The sequence below is a fragment of the Clytia hemisphaerica genome, unplaced genomic scaffold (assembly GCF_902728285.1).
Source record: "Clytia hemisphaerica strain Z4C2 unplaced genomic scaffold, Clytia hemisphaerica genome assembly, whole genome shotgun sequence".
Lineage (NCBI taxonomy): Eukaryota > Metazoa > Cnidaria > Hydrozoa > Leptothecata > Clytiidae > Clytia > Clytia hemisphaerica.
Window position 1 is genome coordinate 98,216 of NW_027103781.1, and position 24,122 is coordinate 122,337.

The following is a 24,122-nucleotide window of genomic DNA, read 5'->3' on the forward strand; positions in this document are numbered from 1 at the left end:
CATGTGTCATTTTAAATACGTTATTAAACAAAGATAAATGCTATCAAAAAGTTACAACAAAAAGCAATCCAGGCAAGAGTGTCTTATAGGGACTATGGTTTTAATTTTGTCGACATTGCGCCAGAGTACCGATGAAAATGGAATGAATAGACGATATCGACTTTCCGAATTCTCCCCGAATGATTACCCATGATGCATTGCATTGAAAGTCAATATCGTCCGTGAATTATTTTGCGCAATGCATCATGGGTAATCATTCGGGGAGAATTCGGAAAGCCGATATCGTCTATTGGATACAAAAAAGATACAGAATTGTTAACTTCTAATGAACCGAAATGAAACGAAAAAAGTTTTTTATTTTAAACCAGGAGCTTCAAATAATCTGTTTCAAAAGTCATTTTCATAATGTGTTTCGAAAAAAGGTGTTAAAAAGGTGTGTCTCGGGGAGGAGTATGATCAACTCCATAGCTACCTTACTACACGAATATTACTAGTCATTTTATTAACACGAATTGAAAAATTTCGTGTTAATAAAAAACCCCTTAATTAAAACCAGCCATGGTTTCCTTGAAAAAGCAATACAATTCGTGTTAATTTTTGGAGTGTTAATTTCAAGACCGTTGAATACTTGCCTAGTAATATTCGTGTAATAAAATTGTTTTACGATAGTTTTGTACCTATCAACTGTAACCAGTTGGACCAATCAAATGAAAGAATCTTGGCCAAATTAGAAAAATTTCATTTTCAAACATAGCTCATTTCTTCAATTGAACGCTCTTAACAATCTTTCTTAACTTTTTTGTGTTTGATGGTTTTATAAAAGCTGATTATGCAGTTAAGTGACCGTAGGTACCCTTTAGGGTACGTTACCAGGCTTCCCAAAGTTCATTTTAAGGGTCAAAATGAGAGCAAGTGTAAAAAGTGGGTCAAATTTTGGAAACTGACAATTTTTGCCTTAAAATGGACAAGCATTTTTGAGAAAATATACACCTAACAGTCGACTTCACTCAAATTCACTCAAAATTTGACTAAATTTTCTTCAAAGGCCTAATTTTTGACCGCACTTACGGTAGTTTTTATATTGAGTATCTTAAATCAAAATATACAATGTAATAAGTGATTTTCAAAATATTTTACCATTTTCAAAAAGTTTTTAAAATTTGTTATAATTTTTTGAAATTCTTCCAATTTTAGGTCTTAACAGTTATATTTATAGTAATATTCAAATGCCAGGATAATAAATACATGAATCATCAAAATTTTTAATTTATTGAATATCTGATCATCAAAAATTCTTATTTATTTTTATCATCATGTATTTTATTTTATTGTAGAACGACTACCTTGATTTCTATTGTAGCTTTATAGAATTGCAAAGAAATATCTTTCGTTTGCCATGCATCGAAACCTTTTAATTTGCACACTAATATTTTTCGTAGTTACACCTTATTTTGGCGACAGTTAAATTTGACGAATTGAACTTTGCGTTCGCCAATATTTAAAAAGAAATCTAATTTTTACGAAATGTAATGTAAATTGTTTTTTTTCGCCTAACAATTGGTGTTTTAGACCAAAATTTTATTTCAGTTATTTTAGTCAATTCAAATCTCAAGTTTCTCACCACCAAATTAGAAAAATCCCTATGCTGCTAGCATCCACGAACGAATTTGTGCCCCTATGACTTCCTGGGGTTTTGTAGGCTTCTGCGATCCACAATCATGGTTTGTAGACTTCTGCAATATTTGCAAAATACTTCAATATCGATCAAAACAAGTTCCCAAGAGGTTCTGGGTGCCTTCCAAACCCATCCAAAGCTGTTAAAAGTCTTTCAAAGTCACCCACTGCAGTTTAAGCTTGATTAACTGGCTTACACCAGTATCAAAACGCTGATTTTTTGCTCGTGGTTCCCTCAAAAGCAATTCAAAAGCAATCCAACGACTTCAAAAGTGTTTTTCTTAACTTCCCTCCCCTTTCCCGGGGGGGGGGGGGTACTAGGGTTGCGAGGTGACGGGGCCGCCTTACATTATAACCCTCGGACCCTTATATTACCAGGACTAAAAAGGAGAGAAAAACCTTAGCGGGACTGAAATTTGATTTTCTGATTTTCCGACCCTTAGCGGGACTTCGGAAAACCAAAAAAGGTACCTTTAAGGGCGGCACATACCGTACCCTCCATTTGTCTAAGTAACCCCCCCCCCGGGCCCCTTTCAGACACATTGAAGAGTCATTTTGCTCTATTTCTCATCATTTTTCACTGAAATTTCATTTGTCTACAACCTTTTGTCCATGATTGCAAACTGAAAAATTTCTGCCTCGCGAAAATAAGTTTCTTGCAAAATTTAAAAAACTTTAGGATTTTTCGATACGGACTAGCTCCCTGTAGGTAAGATTTTATTCTTATCTTGTGGAATTTACCACATATGGTCATGTTCAAACGATTGAAATTGTGAATTGATATTTCAATACAGTCAAACTAAAAATAAAATTGAATGAATGAATGTTAATAAATATTTAGTTTGTTCATGAATCAATCAATCAAACGAGGTAAAATCATATTCAAAGAGTGCTCGATAAACCATACAGGAGTAGAGCTTCTTCAATCAAAATATATTTCGAAACCAAAAATTTATAACTCCGAGCAATGACTTATAAATTACTTATGGCGTGTTCACTGCAAGATCTATAAACTATGAAATATGTGTCTATTATTGTTTGAGATTTGAGAAGGGAAAATAGCTGAGAAGGCCGATGTAGTTAATTCCCTCGCATTTTACCAATTTTATAACATGTTTTCGCACAGCTTTTTTCGTTTTTTAGTTACATTTGATGATTGCTTAGAGCATGAAACTTGGATTTTTAAATTTTTGGTTTCGAAATATATTTTGATAGTTTGTACGTGAGTAATTGATAATTGAAAGTGAAAAATTAGTCCAGAAGTCAGAGTGCCTGAGGTCAAGTAGACCATGAATACAATATGAAAATGTGAATATAGGAGCTATGAGTATATAAATATATAATGTCTATGTCTAACTTAACCTTAACCTAAATGTGAGTGAGAAACGAAAAACAAAACAAAAAGAAGATGGCTGACTTACCAGTTAAGCAGTGAGTGAAAAGTGTAGCCATACAGGTAAGTGTGAGAGACAAAAAAACAAACTAAGACTTGTCTTCAGTTGTCAAATGATTTGAGTTTTATAATTTAAGTTGACTTGAGTGACTCCAGTCTGGTGATGAGTTCCTTACTCCACGATGGCTGTCATGATAACAAAAGGTCGCAACCATTCCGAATAGTGTATTTTATGACAATTAAGGGCTCGGGCTCTGATCATAGTCAAAAGATCGGTTACGAGGTTTGAAGATAAAACTTTTGTTTTGAGATCCTTGACAAAAAATTGTCTTTATAAGTTGTTTCTGAATTTATTCTATCAAGAGTAATTAGCAATTTAATTACAAAAATGACGTTATGAACCTTAAAAAGACGATAATAAAATGCTATATTACCCTCTTTTACAAAAAGTGCTAAGTTTTAATGGGTAATTAATCTTTTTGTTTCGAAATATTTTTAAAATGTCTGCAAAAGATTCAACTATCTAAAAAATTTCGGAAATTTTTTCTAAATTGATATTTCAACAGTTATGATTCTTTTAGTACGAAAGCCACTATTTTCAAGATTTTGAGACAAAGAAGCTTTTACAAAAAATTTTCCAAAAATCTATTGTTAGTTTGGTTAAAGATACACCATCTAATGCACAAACTTTTTCAAAATCTTTCTTCTTCACTCCTCAACAAAGTTGAAATACTTATCTTCACAAATGTCTTCATTTTCTTCTTCGTCAAATTTTTTCATTGTGATTTTTAAATTTTCATATTCAGGAATAGTTGGCTTAACAGAAAATGTATAAAAATGCCATAGTTTTGTTGGTTACATCAGTCAAAAAACACATTTTATATACGACAATTATGAAAAATTCACTGGTGTGAAATCGAGCTGTGATTGGTTCAAACAAGCCTAAATTGAAATACTTGACAGGCTGAAGCACTGATCTTAAATCTTAAAATCATAGTACGAGGTTCTTTTGATTACTGAATTTCCTTCTTTCAAAACGTACAAATTAGGGTTCGTACTGGACATTGTTAACCGGTTACTTTTTCAAAGCGGGCTACACGGCTTTTTGCGCAATGCAATTGGTTCTTTTTGCATGATGACGGGCCTACACTGTCCAGAAATGCCCGTCATTAGGAAAATTCATTGTGACGTCACTTTTTCAAAGGAACATGAACAATGTGTCATTTCTCTCATTTCGCTTGTTTTTTTTTTCACTTTATTTCGCTATTTTTCCTGGATAAAGCGCTAAAAATCAATCGAAGCTGAATGAAACGGTTAACAATTACAATAATGACCGTTTTTTTCGGACTGTATACTGAAAATATTGCCCTCATTAACCGGTCATTATTGTATTATTATTTAGATGTTTTATTATACACTGGCTTTTATAGTAAGATTAACTTAATTTAGAACACAAAGACAAGGTTTAGAATATAATCACCATAAAAAAAAACTCTTACGAGACCCCACAGTGGTTTGCGTGATGGCGTGATGGCGTGATTGGGACTTTTTTCTTGCGTGATGGCGTGATTAGAGATTTTTTTTGGCGTGATGGCGTGGTCAAGATTTTGGCGTGATGCGTGATAGGGCAAAGATTTGAGGCGTGATGCGTGATTTGGGCTATTTTTCGCTATTTTTTGCGTGATGACAAATTTTAGCGATTTTCGTGATGCGTGATGGAGAAAGTTTTTTGCGTGATGGCGTGATTAGGGGTGCCGCTGGGGGAGCCTCTTTAATGGCTGTTTTCTCATTGGCAGTAAGTTTCTTTGAAATTGGAGCTCAACGCATCTTATTTAACCCATTCATGTTTTGATGTTGATTTTACTAAAATACAGGAAGTTAAGAGAGAACAAATGGAGAGGAGAAAGTTTGTTGATATTTTTCAAGTTAACGATAAACCAGTTTCAAACTTTCACTCGTACAATATGGGATATATTTTTTTCGGTCAGACTTTTTTTTTATATTTTCCAAGCCTATGACAAACAAATATATTCCATATTGTACTCTGTACCGTGTGATAAATATTACTTATTGGTGTTGTGTGCAGTTTTGGAATTTTTTCGCACTTTTGTAATTTCTGCGCAATTTTGTCATTTTTCTGCGCACTATTGTAATTTTGAGCTGTGCAGTTTTGTAATTGCACCCTAGCGCACTTTTGCAATTTCAAAAAAAAAATCGTACATTTCTATCCAATTTTTTTATTTCCGGATTCGTCTTCTTTGTGATTAACCTTTGGCAAGGATACTTACAAAAGATAGGGAACAATTCTAGTTGGGAAGTTGCTAAGTTCCTATTTTCGAGTTGGGAAGTTGCTAGTTCCAGTTAGGGAGTTAAAAAATTACCGGCTACCGAAAAAGAATAAATATACATAAAAAATATGTTTGGTACTGGCTAATTTGTACTTTACACTTCATAATACCTCACCAACTTTCCAACTCGAAAGTAGCAACTCGCAATTTCTGAACTCGAAAAATACCCTGCCTCTACGTAAAAAGCTTTTCAAAAGCGCTTTACTTTATTTTTATATGTACTTGACTATTATACTGAAAAAGTCACAAATAAGCCGAATTTACAATGAAGAGTTGTTCCGAGTTGTACCTAAACAGATACGTTTTTGATATTTTTTGATTGGCTGTGCGCTTTTCATGAACTATAATCGGCTCTATCATGAACCTTTGTTGGTTCATTAAAGAGTTATGCCGAGAAATGCAATTTCGAATTAAATTCGAAATAACTTATCTTAAGGGCTCTGACCATAGTCCAAAAATTGATTTTGCTATTTGAACATAAAAGTTATATTTCAGGTTCCTTAACACTTTTAACAAAGAATTGCCTTTATAAATTGCTTTTTAATCGAATCCCTTAAGAGTAATTAAGAATTTAATTGCAAAAATGACGTTATGAACTTTAAAAAGATGTTAATAATATGTTGCATCGCCCTCTTTTACAAAAAGTGCTTAGTTTTAATGGGTAATTAACTTATTTGTTTCAAAATTTCTTTACCCTGTCCGCAAAGAATTTAACTATTTTAAATTTTGCGGAAAATTTTTCTAAAAAGATGTGTCAAAAGTTATGACTGTTTTTTTAAGCAAAATCCAGATGAAAAATTGATGAAAAACCACTATTTTGAAGATTTCGAGACAAAGAAGCATTTACAAAAATTTTCCGCAAAAAATTTTATTGTTCGGTAAAAGATGCACCATCTACTGCGAAAAAATTTCTCAAAATGTTTTTTCTTCGCCGAAACTAAGCTCTTCAAAGTTGAAATACTCTTCCTCGCAAAAGTCTTCATTTTCTTCTTCATCAAATTTTTTCAATGCAATTTTTGAATTTTCAGATTGAGGAATAGTTTGTCTAACAGAAAATGTATAACATGCCATAGTTTTGTTGGTTACATCAGTCAGAAAACACATTTTAAACCCGGCAATTATGAAAAATTCACTATGGTCAGAGCCCTTAAGTGGTTGCATAGTATGAATGCATTGCAAAATGATCATTTATTCTCTTGTTATGAACAAAAGATGTTTTCTAAAGACTAATTTTTTGATTTGGCTTCCTAGCACTTTCAAATTGGCTGAAATGTTAATTTTCGTTGAAAATTTTAATAATAAAATCCAAAAACGTAATGCCGAGTTATAATTCTTTTAACTCGGAATTTTGTAATTCATCACACATCACGTATACTTTGCGCATAACAGTTTTTCTTTTGTGAGGCCCCCAGTGGACCCTCAATTTACGCAATCACACAATTTTTTTTCGAAATTCACGCATTCACGCAAATTTTCCTCGAGTTTCACGCAATAACCCGATTTTACAGGAAATTGGAAAATTTTCGGGAAAAATCGGGGAAACATTGGAAAATCGGGAAAACTGCACATGATCGGTGGAAAAAAGGAAAAATTCTCGTATTCACGCACAAAATAGCCCACATTCACGCATTCACGCAATCAAAAAGTGAATTTTCACGTTCACGCAAGTTTTTTCAATTCACGCATTCACGCATTTTTTTTCCAATGTTCACGCATTCACGCAACCGAAAATGCCAATTCACGCATTCACGCAAACCGTTGGGGGGAGGAGGGCTTTTATTGTTGTTGCTGGTTTTTCTTTCTCACAAAATGAATTTCGAATGAAATTAAAACGTTCGATAAAAAAACAAAAGTTCTTGATTGATTAGTTACCTTAAGGTAGAATAATGGGATATGACCGAGGAAAAATATTCTGAAAATGTTGAATATTCGTGCTTTCCTGGGTTTGCACTTTCTTTCACAACACCCATGTGTCACAGACCCGCTGGGACCCCAGCCCCACTAGAAAATTCGGCCAAAATCTCGGTCCCCGGTGGGAAGATTGCCCTACAATTTCATCCCCATTCAAACTTCAATGTAAAAAATGCACTCCAAGACGATCCCCACCAGATTTTTCGACTTAGAAACAATAGATTTTTTAAGCGAAAAAAGTTCTTTTTACTATAGAGGTCTGAAAATTAGACTACAGTAGAAGGTATATACAAAATATGTTAGAAATATGACGTCTTACCTACTTATCTGCGTGTCTAAATATTTTCTGCTAATTTCTTTGTTTACTAATTTAACATTGATGTCATTTCCATTAGGATTTTACATTGGCTGTCCTTTTAATTGTCACTAATTATTTTACCGCAGTTGTAGGCTTTTTATTATGAAAATAGTACTCTATGAGTGAAGTCTCTCTGCGTGTCTGACCTTTAACAAAATATAGTAGGGGAAGCCATATTTTGTTATCATTGACAGTAAGTATTCATAATAAAAAGCATCTATTTTGATCTCGAAGATCATGATAATAGATCATTTTATTTGACTAAATTATAGGCTGCTGGCATCCACTAACGGATTCGTGCTCCTTATAGACTACCTGGGGGTTTGCAGAGGTCTGCGATTCAGACTAACTAAATTACTTATGCTATATGTCGGTGTTTTTTTAGAATGTACCAAAATGACTTTTCAGAGTCAAATTTAGGAATTTTTGGACCGTATTTCCAGAAATGAAATATTCCAGAAAATTAAGATTTTCTGATTTTTATTATAGCAATTCTTTGATTCAAAGCGGTTTTATTCTTTATTATCTGAAACCCTTCGAAACCCGATTATTGATAGTCTTGATACGAGTCCGCTAAATTGCGTGGGTTGCGTGGGTGCGTGGGTCAATATTTTTGCGTGGGTCATTTTTTTGCGTGGGTGCGTGGGTCAAAATATTTTTTGCGTGGGTCAAAAATTTTGCGTGGGTCAAATCGAGGGTCAAATTTTTTGAATGGGTCATATTTTTTGCGTGGGTCATATTTTTTGCGTGGTTCATTATTTTTTACGTGGGTCATTATTTTTTGCGTGGTTCATTATTTTTTGCGTGGGTCATTATTTTTTGCGTGGGTCAAAATTTTTGCGTGGGTCAAAATTCTCTCTGTAATTCGAAAGAATGCCTTCCCTTGAAATTCGAACTGGTCACATCCAAAATGTTGGATGTGTTTTTATATAACATGTTTTGGTTTATTTTGTTTATTTTGCATAGCTGTACAGTTCCGTACTTTCTGAATATGGTGAATTTGTTCCAATAAACGAGGTCGGAAAAAACGTTTCCAACAAGGGAGTGTCTTTTTATAAGTGGATTTCCTTTTTTTGAGAGATTTTGTCCAAAATTAATACTGTAGTTACGTTTTGTATATACCTAAGAATGGCCAAAAATTTTTACATAATCAAGCGGCTTTATATTTTTTAATTCTACTGACTGAACATGTCAGCTTTTATAGCTTCTTATAGCACGCTTTAATATTTTGGGTTTCCTTTGAGTGTTAAAGAACAAAGCAAATGGCGACAAAATCTGAAAATTCTTCTACAAAAGTTTTATTAGGCGACCGATTACTAAACAATTTAATTGTTGTCAATTATTTCGTCCACCCCACTTGAAATTTCTTTGATTTAAATACATTAAAGGCCAATTAAAAAATGTCGCAAAGGAGTATAAAAGTCAAGTCACGAATAAAGAATTCAGACGAAACAGACGAAATAAAGACGCTGTACTCTTCGAAGCAAGAGAAAAAGGGAGGAACAAATTCATTAGAAAGGAAAGAAGCAATGGACGGTCATATCTCATTTTTTTGCTTCAACGTGTCTCTAAGCCTTAAAATTTTTCATTAAGAAAAGTTATCTTAAAGGCTTTGTTTTTAATTAAGACAGTGATATCGTTTGCTTTTATCAAAGACAAAAATAATAGCATCTATGCTAAGAGCAATTGACATACATATTGAGCAAATGACAGATTTTCTTTTTGTTTCATGGAACGCGTTACAGTATTTTATTAAAACAGTCAGAAACGACAAATTATGAATTATAAGAGAAAAAACTAATATCTGATCGGATACGATAAAACGAGTTGTTTTCAATCAGGCGTTTGTATGAGTTTAAGTTCATAAGGTTCATAACAAGTGTAGTGAAAACTTGTAGAACGGAGGTTAGACATCATGTTTGATAATCTGGCTAAGTAATACTTGGTTTTCTTTTGATGATATTAGAGAAGGGAAAACAGAGAGAAGAAAATTGGTGGAAAAAATGCGACTAAAAGAATCTATTGGTATTGCCATATTGTTATTATTGGGCTTTTATTTTTTTTACTCTGGTAATGATACTGTTGATTTCACTGATGAAAATCCACCCAAAACTTCCAAAGCAATAGAAAATGTGAAGTTAGTTGAAAAAGAACGAAGATATGAGCCATACGAGACAAAAAAGAAGGTTGTTGATGAAGTTGCAGCAAAGAAAGGTATATTATGATGAATTGTTTGACAATATTTCATGATGACCCATTGATCATCAAGTAGATCTAAATCTACAGTATTTTCATAACCTTATTTGTAAGGATTTAGTGAGGTTCTCACCGGGGGTGTCATTTGATTTTAAAAAATGCAGCCCAAAATCAGGACTTTAGAATTGGACCTAAAAAATGCAGAGAGAAAAGTTTCATTATATTCAAACGAAATATCAACCCCGGTCTAACGGTGTATTTTCTTGAAGATCTTTGTCCATTTTGAAGCAAAGATTGGTCAGATTTTCCAAAATTTTACCTGGAAACTCCATACTTTTTCGCATTTCGACTCGTACGGCAGTGTACCTTGGGAAGCCTGAAAAACTCACGCATTTAACAAGGTCCACGCCGTGATCTGGAGAGTGGAGATATAATGGCTAAGGAGGCGCAATTGTGGTTTACGCTGACGGAAAAAAATTCGATTTTCATTTCATCATTTTCATTTCGTTGAAATGACGCTATTTCAGACTGACTTTGACCAGAAACGAAGCTATTGAATGTGTGAGCCGTGATAGATGTTTTATTCATTTGAAGCAAGTAAGGGGGTCATGGCACCCGAACTTCAAATTTTGAAAAACGAGGAAATAACCAAAATTCTCAATACAGTGTGTTCCGCAAAAAAGTATACTAAAAAAATCGAATTATGAAAAAAAAACTTTTTAAAGGTTTTATTTTTACATAAGTGTTTCCGTTTCATATCAGACACATATTTCATATCAGGACAGTGTCTTGTTAATATTATATTATGCTGATATAGCAAAAGCAAAAAAATGTTTTGCTTTTCCTCTTTCTAGTTTGCTTGAAGCTAAAACAAAGACTTTTTGCAATGAAATTTTCACATAAACTTTTAATCGATAGCTCTTTTTTATGTAATTTTAATAAAATTTTGGTGGAGATTAAAAAAAGTCGAGATGAAAAAATTTTCAAAGCAAAAAGCTAATTAACTTTTGACTGCTGATAGCTCTCTTTTATGTCATTTTTATAAAATTTTCCATTTTAATGGTCAAACCTATACAAATTTTTCGCTGATGAAAAGCTGATTGAATTCTTTCAGCAATGGAAAGAAGAGGATTTCTTCTTTCTGCTGCATATAAGATTGTGGGAGGCTTGGAAAACCCGAGGTTAGAGAGACCTGAGTTAGAAAAACCCGATATATCTATCTTAGATAGATATACTCGAAAAAGTGAAAACTCACTTTTAAAAGAACTTTTTGAGGTACGGTAGATAGATAAAGTTTTTGACTTTTTTTGAATTTATGATGTCATGTTGGTCGTAGCCAATGTATCTTACCGTTAAACATATTTTGGCACAAATCATTAGACAAAAAAAATCAGAATGCCAGTCGTTCCTTTATCAAACTTGATATAGGCTTACCTTACACTAATAGGGAATAGGGAAATGATATTTTCTTGCATATCTGTCTCAATAACGATTCACTTTTGACGTACTCTGTACCAGCTTGTGTCTAACGTATAACGTAGCGTAACTCTACGGAAATGAACTTTGAAATTTTCTATTAAGCCTGTTTAAGACAACCTTTGGTGTTTGAATTGAATGAAAGGGTGGGAAATAATTATCAGATGGGCATCTCAAATACTATTACTTTCAGCTCGAAAAATATAGGTGAAGCCGACATCTCGGCGTAACCGTTTTGCGGTAATATTACTAGAATATGTAGTGACGTAACTCTCCCTTTATTGTTTCAGGTACGGTCGATCGAGCAACGACAAGTCTTCACGATTCACTTGTGTTCCCTTCAACTGCAAATGATTTCACTTCAAAATTAGAATACGCTTATTCAAAGAGTGGACAAGACTTGAAAGTGTTGCAAAAAGAAGTAGAAGAAAGACGATCGAAGCTTGTACGTAGTCCACTGTATGGTGAAGATCAATCGTGTAAAAATAACGATCGAATCGCTGGACTTACCAAATTGTTTGATGCATGGGCACATATGGCAAAATTGTTTAACATTGAATATTTTTTGACATATGGATCGCTAATTGGAGCGGAGAGAGATCGTAAGTTCAAAAAAAATTCTTTAAACCTTTTAACCTGGACTGAAAATATTTGGTGCGATATCATGATTTTAAAACCAATCTTCATTCACTTTTTCATCTTAATTTTTCTTCTTGTTCATCTTTCGATATTCAAAAAAAGTTAACATTTCCGATGATGCCCCCTAGATAAGTTGCAGTTCAATTGCTAAACTTTGTTGACAGTGGCCAACCCGCCTCAAAGAAATCTCAAAACAAAACAATGTTTGTGACTGTAATAAAAATTTTTTGAAAATTTTTTTGTTTTAAAAACCTATTTGTAAATGTTTTCTTTCCCGTCATTTGAGATGGGACCACTAGAAACTTTTTCATCAAAGTGAAACCTTCTGCGTTTTTCAGTTTTCAAATGTTTCTGTTTGATGAAAAGTTTTTTAAAGTAGCCCCAGACCTTAAAAAGTAAAGTGTCTATCAGAAGAGTGGTGGGGAAACACAATTTGGGTAAACTGGGGAGACAAATTTCGAATATTATGATTTTGGCGCCCCCTATGAAATATAATTATCTTGGAAAAATTACGCGGGCGAAGCGAGCAGGAAAATTTTGGGGCATTTTCTCTCTTTTTGGCCGAAAACTGCCATACCTTACCGGGGAAAAATGTCGGGGGAAAGTGAAGAAAATTTTGAGGGGGTGACGAAATTTCCCCCCGACGAATTTTTTTCCCGATATTTTATCATCCGACCAAAACTTATACCCGATTTTTTTTATCCCCAACCAAAACTTTTACCCGATTTTTTAAACCCCAACCAAAATTAAAATTCAATTTTTTTACACCTTTATTAACCGAAATTGGGGCTTTAAACGTCGAATTACGACTACGAGATCTTTTTTCGAGCTCTTTTTCGAGCTAGTGAAAGAAACCATTTCATTTGGACAATTTAGTTGGGTGAAAGTGACTAAATTGTAAATTCAGGTGACGAAATTTTTCCCCAACGAAAAAAAACCCGACTAAATAAAACTCAAAACAAAGAAGTGCCGTAAATAGTAATCAGAGGTGTTTATTTTGGCGCCCCCTCAAACAAATCGGCCGCTTGGGGGGGGGAGGGGGGCACTACCCCCTGCCCCCTGTCACCACGCTACTAATGTTTGTAAACTTTTGAGACATGATTTCTATTGCAACATGTAATGCACCTTTCACTGGACTTTCTGAGGATTTAGCATTAATACAATAATAACTGGCTAAGAGGTCAGTACAGGAAATATTGACCGCAGCCAAAGTATTAATGATATGCACCACTATAATGTCTTTCACAGACCCAATAGCCAATCGGTTGCAAGTGACGTAATTGACTGATTTTACGTCACTTACAACCAGTCAGGTTGTTTGGTCCGTGATTTAATGTCAGAAGGCATTGCTATGTTCCATATCATGATTAGATCACTATAGAGCCAATCAGAACAACGTATTTCAACTGTATTGGACCGCTTACATTACAGCTCGTTAATAAAGCTTTGTATATATCCATTATGACACCCCTGTCTCACAGCCCCGGTGGAACTTTTACCTCAGTGGGGATAAAAATTCCTATTGAAATCTCAATGGGGATAAAAATTTCTTTGTTCCAAGGTTAAAAAATCCAGTGGGGATGGTTTTGGAGTGCAATTTTTAAACATTGGATCTCGAATGGGGATGACATGAAAGTCAAATTCCCAGTGGGGCTGAAATTTCAGGGTATTTTCCTAACGGGGACGAAACTTTTGCCTAATTTCCCAATGGGGCTTGGGTCCCAACAGGTCTATGGCACAGGGGTGTATTATGAAAATTTTGTTTTAATGATGAGCGCGTGGAGAAAGTTCAGACGGAATTCTGGACAAAGAAACTTCAAATGAGGCGCTATATTCTTTAAAATAGTTTGGTTAATAGTGAAGTTAAGTAAATCGGTAAAATCACGACGACGAACGAAAATTTAACAGGGTAGCGAGTTTCAACCAATCAATTTTCGTATTTTGACTCGCCTATTCAATTTTCGTCCGTCGTTTGGATTATCCTGGTATATTTAGCCTCAGTGATAACTATTCTAAATATCTACTATTCTAAATATAATTTCCATTATTACTACAGGTAACATCATCCCGTATGATTTAGACACTGACATTATGATGCCAGAAGATGACGTGCCAAAACTTCAAAAAATGATAGATGATAATTTCTCAGTCAGTGATAACAAAATCCACCTTCGAATCCATCCAGAATATAAGACACATTGGCGAAAACGTACCAAAATTTGTTGTAATGGCCAGATCAGCCGTGGACCAAGTAGTAACACGTGCTGGGATCAATGTGCAGTACCCAATCCTCTAGGTCGTCTCATATTAGGCCCAGTATTGCATATAGGAATTACAGGTTACAAAGTGATTAAGAATCATACCGTTTTGAAAATGACTTGTCATGAGGAATATGGTTTTAAAACTGAGTATAGTTGGAAAGATTTAGCACCTCGGGATTGTGAATTTCTTGGGCATAAGACATACTGTCCAACAAATGCCAATTTGATAAACACAGAAGTCTATGGTGAATATTGGACAGATCCTCATAAGAAATGCATAAATGGTGTTTGGACTAAAACAAGCAGACCACAAAAGAATTTTTAACTGATATTTCATTGGAATTTATTTTTATGAGCACACATAATTACACGCTTTTTTTTATAAGAAAGGTGTAATTCCATTTCATCATGGATATTCTTAACTTTTTTGGGAAAATTATCCTAAAATATTCTTACAGCATTCTTAGGTTAGGATCCTAATTCATACTAGATTTAACATTTAGTACATACGTCTCAAGCATAAAATGGCATTTTTGTAAAAGAAGTGAGCCTTACTTGGCGTCTTGCGGGTAATTGACAATCTATAATCAAAAATGACCAATTTTGTGCCAATTTTACCAAAAAATTGGCCTTTTATCACAATTTCATACCCTTACAGTGCAGTTCAGTGCAGTTTTGTAATTTCATACCCTTACAGTGCACTAGCTGAACTATGAAAAACCTACCCTTAAGGGCCATTTTTATCATGGACATTCTTATAAAGTGTATTCTTATAAAAAAAAAAGCGTGTATCACTTGACTACACTTGACCATCTAATCTAGTAGTACACCTTCCGATCAAATTTATAAATGACTGTTTATCACACACTTTCAAATATCGCGTTAACAATAGAAACGGGCATAAAATTAATGTTTTTTTTTGTTTGATAATTTAATTTTACGACATTTTTGTTTATATCCTCTAGAACATTTACTAATGTAATTATCCAAACTTTACAAATACAGGGTGTCCCTAATAAAGTATCGAGTTTGAACATGCGATTGAGTAGAAAAGTTTGTGTGTGTTATCGCTAAAATATAAGAAAGTTCTCCATCACACAGGCTTATTACAAAAGGTAGTTACAACGTATAAATTAATCGTAATGACAAAGAAAAAAGAGGGAGAGCTTAAAATACAATTTTATGAACACGCACATAAAACTTTCTACTCATAGTTGTGTTTCGACTCGATACTTTAATTAGGGACACCCTGTAGTAGTACACCTTCCGATCAAATTTATAAATGACTGTTTATCACACACTTTCAAATATTGCGTTAACAATAGAAACGGGCATAAAATTAATGTTGTTTTTTTGTTTGATAATTTAATTTTATGACATTTTTGTTTATATCCTCTAGAACATTTACTAATGTAATTATCCAAAATTTACAAATAGTGTGTATATCGAAAATGTTTTCAATTTTGGTTTAATTTTATACTTGATAATGTAGGTTTGTTTTACGAAAAGCTTCGTATTTTATTCAAGAAGATATACACATTTTTTTTATTAGAACCCAGTTTTTAAGAATATTTAGGCTGAAATTCGTCGAAAAATTAAGAACATCGTAAGAACATGCCCAGCCTCAGTTTGGTAAAAAAAAAACAAGAAACTACAATTTTTCCTCTTTTCAAGCAGTTTTAACCGAACTTAGAGATTGATTTTCTAAAATCAAGAGTCAAATATTGTCCAAATTTTACCAATTTTAGATAAAGATATTTTGGATGATATTGTCGATTTAGAGTAGTCTAAAATATTAAGCATTGCATGGCTTATTGATTGATAATCTTAAAGGGACAGTACTTGCGACTTTTGTAAACAAACTGTATGCAGCGGATACAAAATCAAAACAAATGTCACATGTCAAAATAAAAACTCAAACCAAATATGGCTAATTTTGATTGTTTCAATTGTTTTACAAGTTTGTTTTGGACACGTGATTTTAATTGTTCTCTTTAACGCAATGTTTACATTTTACTACTTTTATGTCCCTTTAACACAATAATTAGTCGGTACTGGTGACTCCTCGAACCAGTTCAACTAATTTTGTTTTCATTCACTCGTCTATGATTTGGATACAATTTTTAATTCCGATTTCGGATTTTTTTTGGGAAATAATCTATCCGGATTATTTAGCACACGAAAAAAATCTTGATAAGATAAGATAAGCTAAATTTTACAGAATGTAAATTTAGCTAAAATCACATATTGACCGATTGGCTCGTTCTATTTGACTGAAATTTGTTTCTGAAGGCGGGTTTGTCAACTAGAAGTGATTAGTTATGGAAAATAAATTTGGTCCTATGAATATTTGGTACTTTTCAGACCAGTCTGTAAAATACACGTCTCACCCCTACCGAAACTCGGGAACTACACTGTACTACCAGTGGTAAAGTCTGTCTCAATATAATTTGCAGTCTGGACAAGAAAGGCTATAACTTTTAATATAATTTGAATCATTCGATCTTAGAACGTTATAAATGCGAGAAAAAATTTGTACCTCCTATAATGAGGAAGTCTTTTTTTTAAAGGTGACCCCCTGGATATTTTTCCAATCTTTCAGGACCCCGTTGGATTTTTTTTCCCCAATTTCTTGGGACCACCCTGGATTTTTGACTTCGTTATATTGACCACCCTGGATATTTTACATTCACAAAAAACCGGACCACCCTGGATTTTTTCTTTTCTAGACAACCCTGGACGTCACACCTCCTCAACAAAGGGGGCACAGACTAATTCTGGAATAGCCTAATATTTATTCAGTCAAAAAAAATACAGCTGAAACCTTTATCCTGGCTGACTTGAAAAAGGGCTCTTTTTTGTTGTTTTTTAATGGTTTTCAAAGTCAATCAGTGATAAATAATTTTTTTTGAAACATTTCTTCAAATTTATGATATTTAAACATCAAAGAATCGCTTGTGTGAAAAGGACAATTATAGCACAGTTATTGAAGATCTTTTCTTCTTCATCTATTTTGAATATTTTCATTTCGATAATTCATCACTCCGGAATATTTTCTTAACAGCACAAAAAATAAATCAAATCCTATCAAAAGTTACAGCCTATTTTGTCTCTTCTGCAGATTATATTGAGACCGAGTTTAGATATTGACCACCTAAGACAGTGTGCAAAAGTTCAGTATGGTCACGTCTTTGGTTGGTATTTTACAGACCGGTCCGTTTTTTTTACCTAAAATGCTCACTTTCAGCATAGCCACAAAAATTAGCCATCGTCCCCGGTGGAAAATTATCCTCTAATTTTTGTCCCCATTGAAAATAATCAAACAAACCAATCCTTACACATCCCCATTGAATCTTCTGGCTTGAAAACAAAAGAATTAAAATCTTCAGCAGTAAAGAAAGTTTAAGTCCGTTATTTTCATCCCCACTACTGGCTCAAATAATCCTACCGGGTCTGTGAGAAGAGGGTGTTTCAAACAAAATGCGTTTTTCAAGTGATTGGATTTACATTTGTCCTCTTCAAATCGTTTTTTCAATGTCCGTCTAGTTTTATTTCGAAAAAGACAGATATAGAAATCAAAAGAGGGGGGATTTTGTTTTCCGCTCTTCCTCGTCTTCTTCCTTTTAGGTGAAAGGAAAAATGGGCGTACAAATACTGTTAGCTTTCCCACCCTTTCCGCCTACGTGAAACGTTTTACTTATTTATTGAATGAACAACTAAATGGTGGGTTTCCCTACTTAACCTATTAGTGAAGTTAAGTAAATCGGTAAAATCACGACGACGAACGAAAATTTAACAGGCTAGTGAGTTTCAACCAATCAAATTTCGTATTTTCACTAGCCTTATACTTTTTTTGTCCGTCGTCGTGATTATCCTTGTATGCTTAACCTCAGTATTAAGTGCCACCGTAATAATTAGCCTATAACTATTATAAGGAAAATAATTTTGACAAGCGGCAGAAATCCTGAAAATTTTAAATTTTTTTTTGACAGCGTAAATCTGTTCTATTTTGTCTTATTAAAGGAAGAAATTTTGGTGGAAAGAAAATTTGGCGGATTTGTTGGCTTTAGCGGATAAATCTGCAACTGCCAAATTAAATTCCCTTCAAATTTAATTTTTCCAGCCATCCGTCAAATCCAATTCCCTATGAAAAAACATTCTCGGTCATCCGCCAAATTAAATTTCCGCCAAATTTTCCTCCTTTAAGGTATTTGAAGCTCTTTTGTGACCTCAAGAAGTTATTTAGGCAAAAGATTTGTCAAAATTCGCCAAAATTAGTTCCCTTTAAGGTAGACGCTTTTTTTCTATGCAGTAACGGAAACGAAAAAAAAAACGGACTTTGGTTTTTGGGGAAGAGCTCGTTAGGAATAATTATGAAATGAATCAATTTTTTTTGATCTTGTTACAGTAGGTCTGATCGATGTTCGACCCGCTGTCAAAATTCAGGATTGCCTTTTTTTTCTCAGTTGAGGTTTGTGTACGCACAGTTTGAAAAAAAAATTGGAACTTTGAAGTAACAGAATGATTGCACTTAATGGGTTATAGTCAAATTTTTAAATTGAATATCTTGACTTTCAGATGTTTGGAAATATTTAATGCAAAAATGATGTCAAAGTGGACTCAGCCTCAGTTTCAGGATATACTTGAGAAGTTTCTAAAGAAAATGTTAAACATTTTCATCCAACATGATTACGCAAATGCATCCAACATTGAAACCAACATAAAAGTGACGTCAATCTCAACATGATTTCCAACAATTTTCTTAAAAAGTTGCAATTTTATGACTTTGCACAAATGAACCCAACATTTGATCCAACAATAATGTTGGATCAAATATTGGATTCATTTGCGCCGGCCTTTAATGAACTTTTAACGCCGGAGTTTTATTTCGTCGGGGAAAAATTTCGTCACCTAGATGCATTTTCGTCACTTTTCCCTGACCAAAATTTCAAATTAGCCACTTTAACCCGATTAACTGTCCAAAAGAAATGTTTTTCTTCACTAGCTCGAAAATGGATCTTGTAATTGGACGTTTAAAGCACTAATTTCCGTAAATAAAGGTGTAAAAAAAATAGATTTGAATTTTGGTTGTGGTATAGAATTTCGGGTGAATGTTTTGGTCTGGGGTAAAAAAATCGGGTTAAAGTTTTGGTCGGATGATGAATGTCGGGGAAAAATTTCGTCATCCCCTCAAAATTTTCATCACTTTCACCCGACATTTTTTTCCCCGATAAGGGAAGTTGAATATCTTTTTCCAAATTTTCTCGCTCAGGATCATCTTAAAAGGATTCGTAATGCCAAATATCTCAAACCATTTAGTTAAAGTCCTTCTAAAATCTATCATCTGTCTACGCTCCTTTTTAGGCAAAAAATTCCCTCCCATTCGTCAAAAGTAGTTCCCTTACATAATTAGTTCTGTGCTAAGTTCTTGGTATGATTTCCATTGATTCAATTTTTGCGGAAGCTCTTAAGAAAAAGAAAGTCTTATAAGTGTTTCATTCGTGGATTATGAAAACAAAAGAGTCATTCATCCGTGAAACAGAGGTTATACATAACGTATGACACTCTAAGCTAACTGTCAATAAATATTGATGAATATTTCGTTAACATATTTTCTTATTTTTTTTCCTGTATTTACTGATTGATTACATTACAACAAAAATCACAATAATTTGAGTGAATAAAATTAAATTGATGAAATTACAAATAGTGGAATTGTTGATTAAAGATTCTTACCCCTTAGTACCCAAGAATTTAAGACAAATATTAAAAAGCAAGACAAAAATTGTAAGCAAGACAGAAATTGTAAACAAGGAACTTGAAATATCGATGCAACTTTCCAACTTTTCCTTTTCATTATAAAAAAAACGACAAAAATGTGTGCGAACAATAAGGATCTTTTTTCAGATGTTTCAAAAGTTTTTCTTAGAGAAATATCTTTCAAAATCACGAATTTCAAATTTTCAGTTATAAGTCCACGTCAAATGTTTCGAAATTTAGTTTCCTTTTAAAGGGTCGCCTTTCAAACTTTGGCTCAGACAGTCATACCCGTCACCTTGTAAGCTCAACAATTTCGAAGTTATAATATTAAAGTGTATCATCCACATATAATTGGCAATGGAAACAAGAATGCCTGTAAGAGCCCCCCCCCAGCGGTTTGCGTGATGGCGTGATTGGGACTTTTTTTCTTGCGTGATGGCGTGATTAGAGACTTTTTTTGGCGTGATGGCGTGATCAAGATTTTGGCGTGATGCGTGATAGGGCAAAAATTTGAGGCGTGATGCGTGATTTGGGCTATTTTTCGCTATTTTTTGCGTGATGACAAATTTTAGCGATTTTCGTGATGCGTGATTAGGGGTGCCGCTGGGGGGGGGGGCTCCTGTAACTTCTGATAATCAAATACAATTGTGGAAATTTTTTTTTTTTGCTTGTTTAGGAGAATCAAAAGCGCTATATTTGAATGTATTTTTGGTTGAATTCATTTTTACACCAGACGTTGGCCTTAGGTAAAGAAGATTGTCAAATTTTAAGGCAAACAGAAAAGTCCGTCGTCCCCTTGCTAGCAGTTTTCTGTGAAATATCAAATCTCCAAATTTTTCATAAAAACGGGGGTAGTGATGATAAAACAGTTTTTCGATCATAACACACTTTTCTGCGTTTGCCTTGAAATTTGACAACCTTCTTTACCTAAGGCTGAACCACCACTTGTGTCAAATTGAACGTTGTAGCATAACTAGAAAAAAAGGTCATTTTTTAAATCGTAAATTTAACCACTAAAAATCATAAATTTTTAAACCAAAAATACATTCAAATATGGCGCTTTTGATGCTCTCAAACAAGCAAAAAAAAAATCCACAATTGTATTTGACTATCAAAAGTTACAGGCATTCTTGTTTCCACTGCCAATTATATCTGGATACATTTTAGTTACTTTCAAACGGTACACGCTCAGTCTGTATATGTATAAATATGGCATCATCAATGATGAAATTATCAGCATGCAATGTCTCATGACTCACAAAACGTGGAAATCCAATCGACATATTCTGTTCACGTAACGGCTGTTGGAAGTGTGGTAACTCTGGAGTCGGCACCAATAAATGCTCAATATTTTTCTTACTGTTTGGATTTATTAATGTTAGTTTCACAATATAAGGGAAAGGCCAGTCTAGAATCTCATCTAACTTTGACTGCATGATAACCATATATAAAGATATATGTGATCCCTCAATACCACCTCCTAAATTGACTTTGATACAGAACCGGTGACCATATAATTCAGTATACAATGGTGGTGTAAACAGATCTCCCTTGGGAGAATTTTCATATTCGATTGTTTCCAAAACGCGTTGTTTAAACTGATCCATTTTCCACAGATAACCTTCACCATTTGTTGTTGATAAGCATATCTTAGACTGCATATCCATTTTCTGCCAATCAATCTTTTGGCTTTTATAAGTACTTTGTATGCGGTCCACTGTACTCTGTAATGTGGCTATTTTTGCATCAGCTGTTCTAGAATCCAAACCTTTGAGTTTTTGAGCTTTCTCTAAATGTTGATCAAGAACAATTTCATAATGTGATTTTTGTGTCAACACCTTCTCAATCTTACCATATAGTTCATTTACAAATGTATTCAGCTTTAACTGTGATAATTCACTTTTCTTAATTTCATGTTCTTTTAACATCAGTTCTTGATCTGTTCTCCCCAATTCTTCAAGTTTACTATCAATCTGTTCCTCAGTTAAAAGATTTTCAGGTTGTTTGGTTATATTCAATGTTGCAGCCATACCAGCAGCCAAAAGTGTATGGTGATAAACAAAATCGTGCTGGTAATGCTTTTCCAAAGCTATATTCTGACCTTTACCTCTACAACCAATCTGTTGAAACTTACAAACAAAAACATCTCCATAGGGGCAATCTTTTGTATGGTGTTGTTCAAGATCCATAATGACACCAAACCAGTCACACCCGTCATTTTTTCGTAAACAATAACAACTAAGAAGCATTATATCTTTCATTGCAGATCTATCTGGGAATGTTTCCTTCTCAATTTCATACCCGTCTTCAGGACAGAATCGATTGCCTCGATTGACAACATCTTCAACACAGTGTAAACATACCCTAAAGATAAAGCAAAGAAATTAAGTTTCCTGTACAAATCCATTAATCAGGAGGGATCTCTTTTTGCTAAAAATTCAATTCCCCTTCATCTAGGTGTATAGGCTTTTTGAGTCAATTTTGAATACTGTTTTTAATTGAATGAAAAGGCTTTTCAATTTAGAATGATTGTCAGTAAAATTCGAAGTCTTTGCCAATAAACACATAATGTTAAAGTGTTTTAGCAAAATCTTATCCTTACAATTGTCAAACAACGCCGTTAACTTCCCCTATATCAATGATCTAGCATTTGAGAAGTTGGAATTAAATTTTAAAGGAGCTGGATAACAAATGGAATGGACTTAGAGTTTCCAGTATCTTCAAAACTTGAGTGTCTTTCTCAGATACCAGTTCAAAACAATAATGTCTTTCCTAGATACCAGTCCAGTGAAGTTTTTCAAAGGAGATGATACGTCAGGGTATTGTTCTCAGCGTGTCAGTATAGACCTAACTCTTCATACAAAAATTACGGGAAACACAATATATTTGGACTTTGTACCCTATGCTACACGCAAGCACTTAAGCTAAAGTCCTGCAAAAGCGGAAAAAAAATAATTTTTTAAAGTTTGCAAAAAAAGGCCACATAGAACATCTTTCAAATTCAGTATGTGAATAGAGCAGTAAAAAATAAAACATTTCTATTCTTCCTTTTTTTTGCAAAAGGTCTACAAATGAAAATAAAGGGATAATGATAATTGAATACTATCCACTGATGATCCGTGGCACTATTGTAAAGTTGTAATTTGTGCACTTTATAGTTTTGATCCCCATTGAAGAATCATAATCTGGTTTTCATAATTTATAAAATGCTGGTTTAGAACTTTAGAGCTAGCCTGCTTGTCGATTTTTCTAGCAAGGGAATCCTAGCAGGCTCATGGTGTAAGGATATAAATTATGGACTTACCTATGTCCACAGGATAGTTGTTGAGGTCTTTGAAGAATATTTTGACAGCTAAAACACTTTAAACTTTCTGGAAGTGTCTCCAATAAAAAGTTATTGATTTTCGGAAGTAGCTCATAATTCAAAACATCTGTATTTTTTGCACTCAGCTCCTTGAATGTTACAGCTGTTGCCATTTATATTTAAGTTATTTCAGATTTTTATTAGTTATAATATAAATCTAAATAAAAAAACAAGTCTGGTGTTGAAAAAAATACTAACATCAACTGCTCTAACTTTGGACTATCTGACAAAACATGAGACAGCAATGCGGCCACCATTTCACCGAACTTCCAAAGTCATTTGACTTGAGTTAATGAAAGGCATATTAAAAAATGCACGATTTCTCTTTTGCACCAAGTAGGCTTTTAGATTGAAATATGAAAAAAATCTGTAGTGGAACACAATGGAGCGTTCGACGTCACTTGTGCGGCAAGTTACACACTTAGTATTTGTTAATCCCATCAGGCAATAGGCAGTTAGAGGGCGGGCGTTCTTGAATTCTCCAATTGGTGTCCGCTCATCAGATTGGGTAACTTGTATTAGTGGAGGCTAACATGCATAGCCCTCAAATGAGAGACCTGGCTGGTCATTAAAATACAACTACGCAGCTCCGCTCACAGCTCTACTCTACCATTTTTGTTTATATTTAACTTTGTATTTTAATGATCAGCCAGGTCTTTCATTTGAGGGCTATGCATGTTAGCCTCCACTGATGCAAGTTACCCAATCTCACGGTACAGACTTCAATGATTGTGTTTTCACT

General features: G+C 33.9%; 2 protein-coding genes across 2 annotated transcripts; one reads left to right on the top strand and one right to left on the bottom strand.

The window, feature by feature from the left end:
- Positions 1–9,455: 9,455 nt before the first annotated feature.
- LOC136806206 (uncharacterized) lies at positions 9,456–14,819 on the top strand. Its single transcript, XM_067062767.1, has 3 exons — positions 9,456–9,898; positions 11,647–11,958; positions 14,052–14,819. The coding sequence occupies exons 1-3, from the start codon at positions 9,688–9,690 to the stop codon at positions 14,579–14,581; spliced, it is 1,053 nt and encodes a 350-aa protein (XP_066918868.1). The 5' UTR covers positions 9,456–9,687; the 3' UTR covers positions 14,582–14,819.
- A 5,920-nt stretch (positions 14,820–20,739) lies between these two features.
- Positions 20,740–23,493, bottom strand: LOC136806198 (TNF receptor-associated factor 2-like). Its single transcript, XM_067062759.1, has 2 exons — positions 23,321–23,493; positions 20,740–22,380 (listed from the first exon to the last, which is right to left on the bottom strand). The coding sequence occupies exons 1-2, from the start codon at positions 23,491–23,493 to the stop codon at positions 21,180–21,182; spliced, it is 1,374 nt and encodes a 457-aa protein (XP_066918860.1). The 3' UTR covers positions 20,740–21,179.
- Positions 23,494–24,122: the final 629 nt, after the last annotated feature.

What these genes read in the sequence shown, in the direction of transcription:
- LOC136806198 (XM_067062759.1), bottom strand. Translation starts at nt 23,493, where the DNA reads ATGGCAACAGCTGTAACATTCAAGGAGCTGAGTGCAAAAAATACAGAT. An exon ending in CAACTATCCTGTGGACATAG is followed by an intron (nt 22,381 to 23,320) that starts GTAAGTCCATAA and finishes CTTTATCTTTAG; the next exon opens with GGTATGTTTACACTGTGTTG.
- LOC136806206 (XM_067062767.1), top strand. Translation starts at nt 9,688, where the DNA reads ATGCGACTAAAAGAATCTATTGGTATTGCCATATTGTTATTATTGGGC. An exon ending in TGAAGTTGCAGCAAAGAAAG is followed by an intron (nt 9,899 to 11,646) that starts GTATATTATGAT and finishes TTATTGTTTCAG; the next exon opens with GTACGGTCGATCGAGCAACG. An exon ending in AATTGGAGCGGAGAGAGATC is followed by an intron (nt 11,959 to 14,051) that starts GTAAGTTCAAAA and finishes TTATTACTACAG; the next exon opens with GTAACATCATCCCGTATGAT.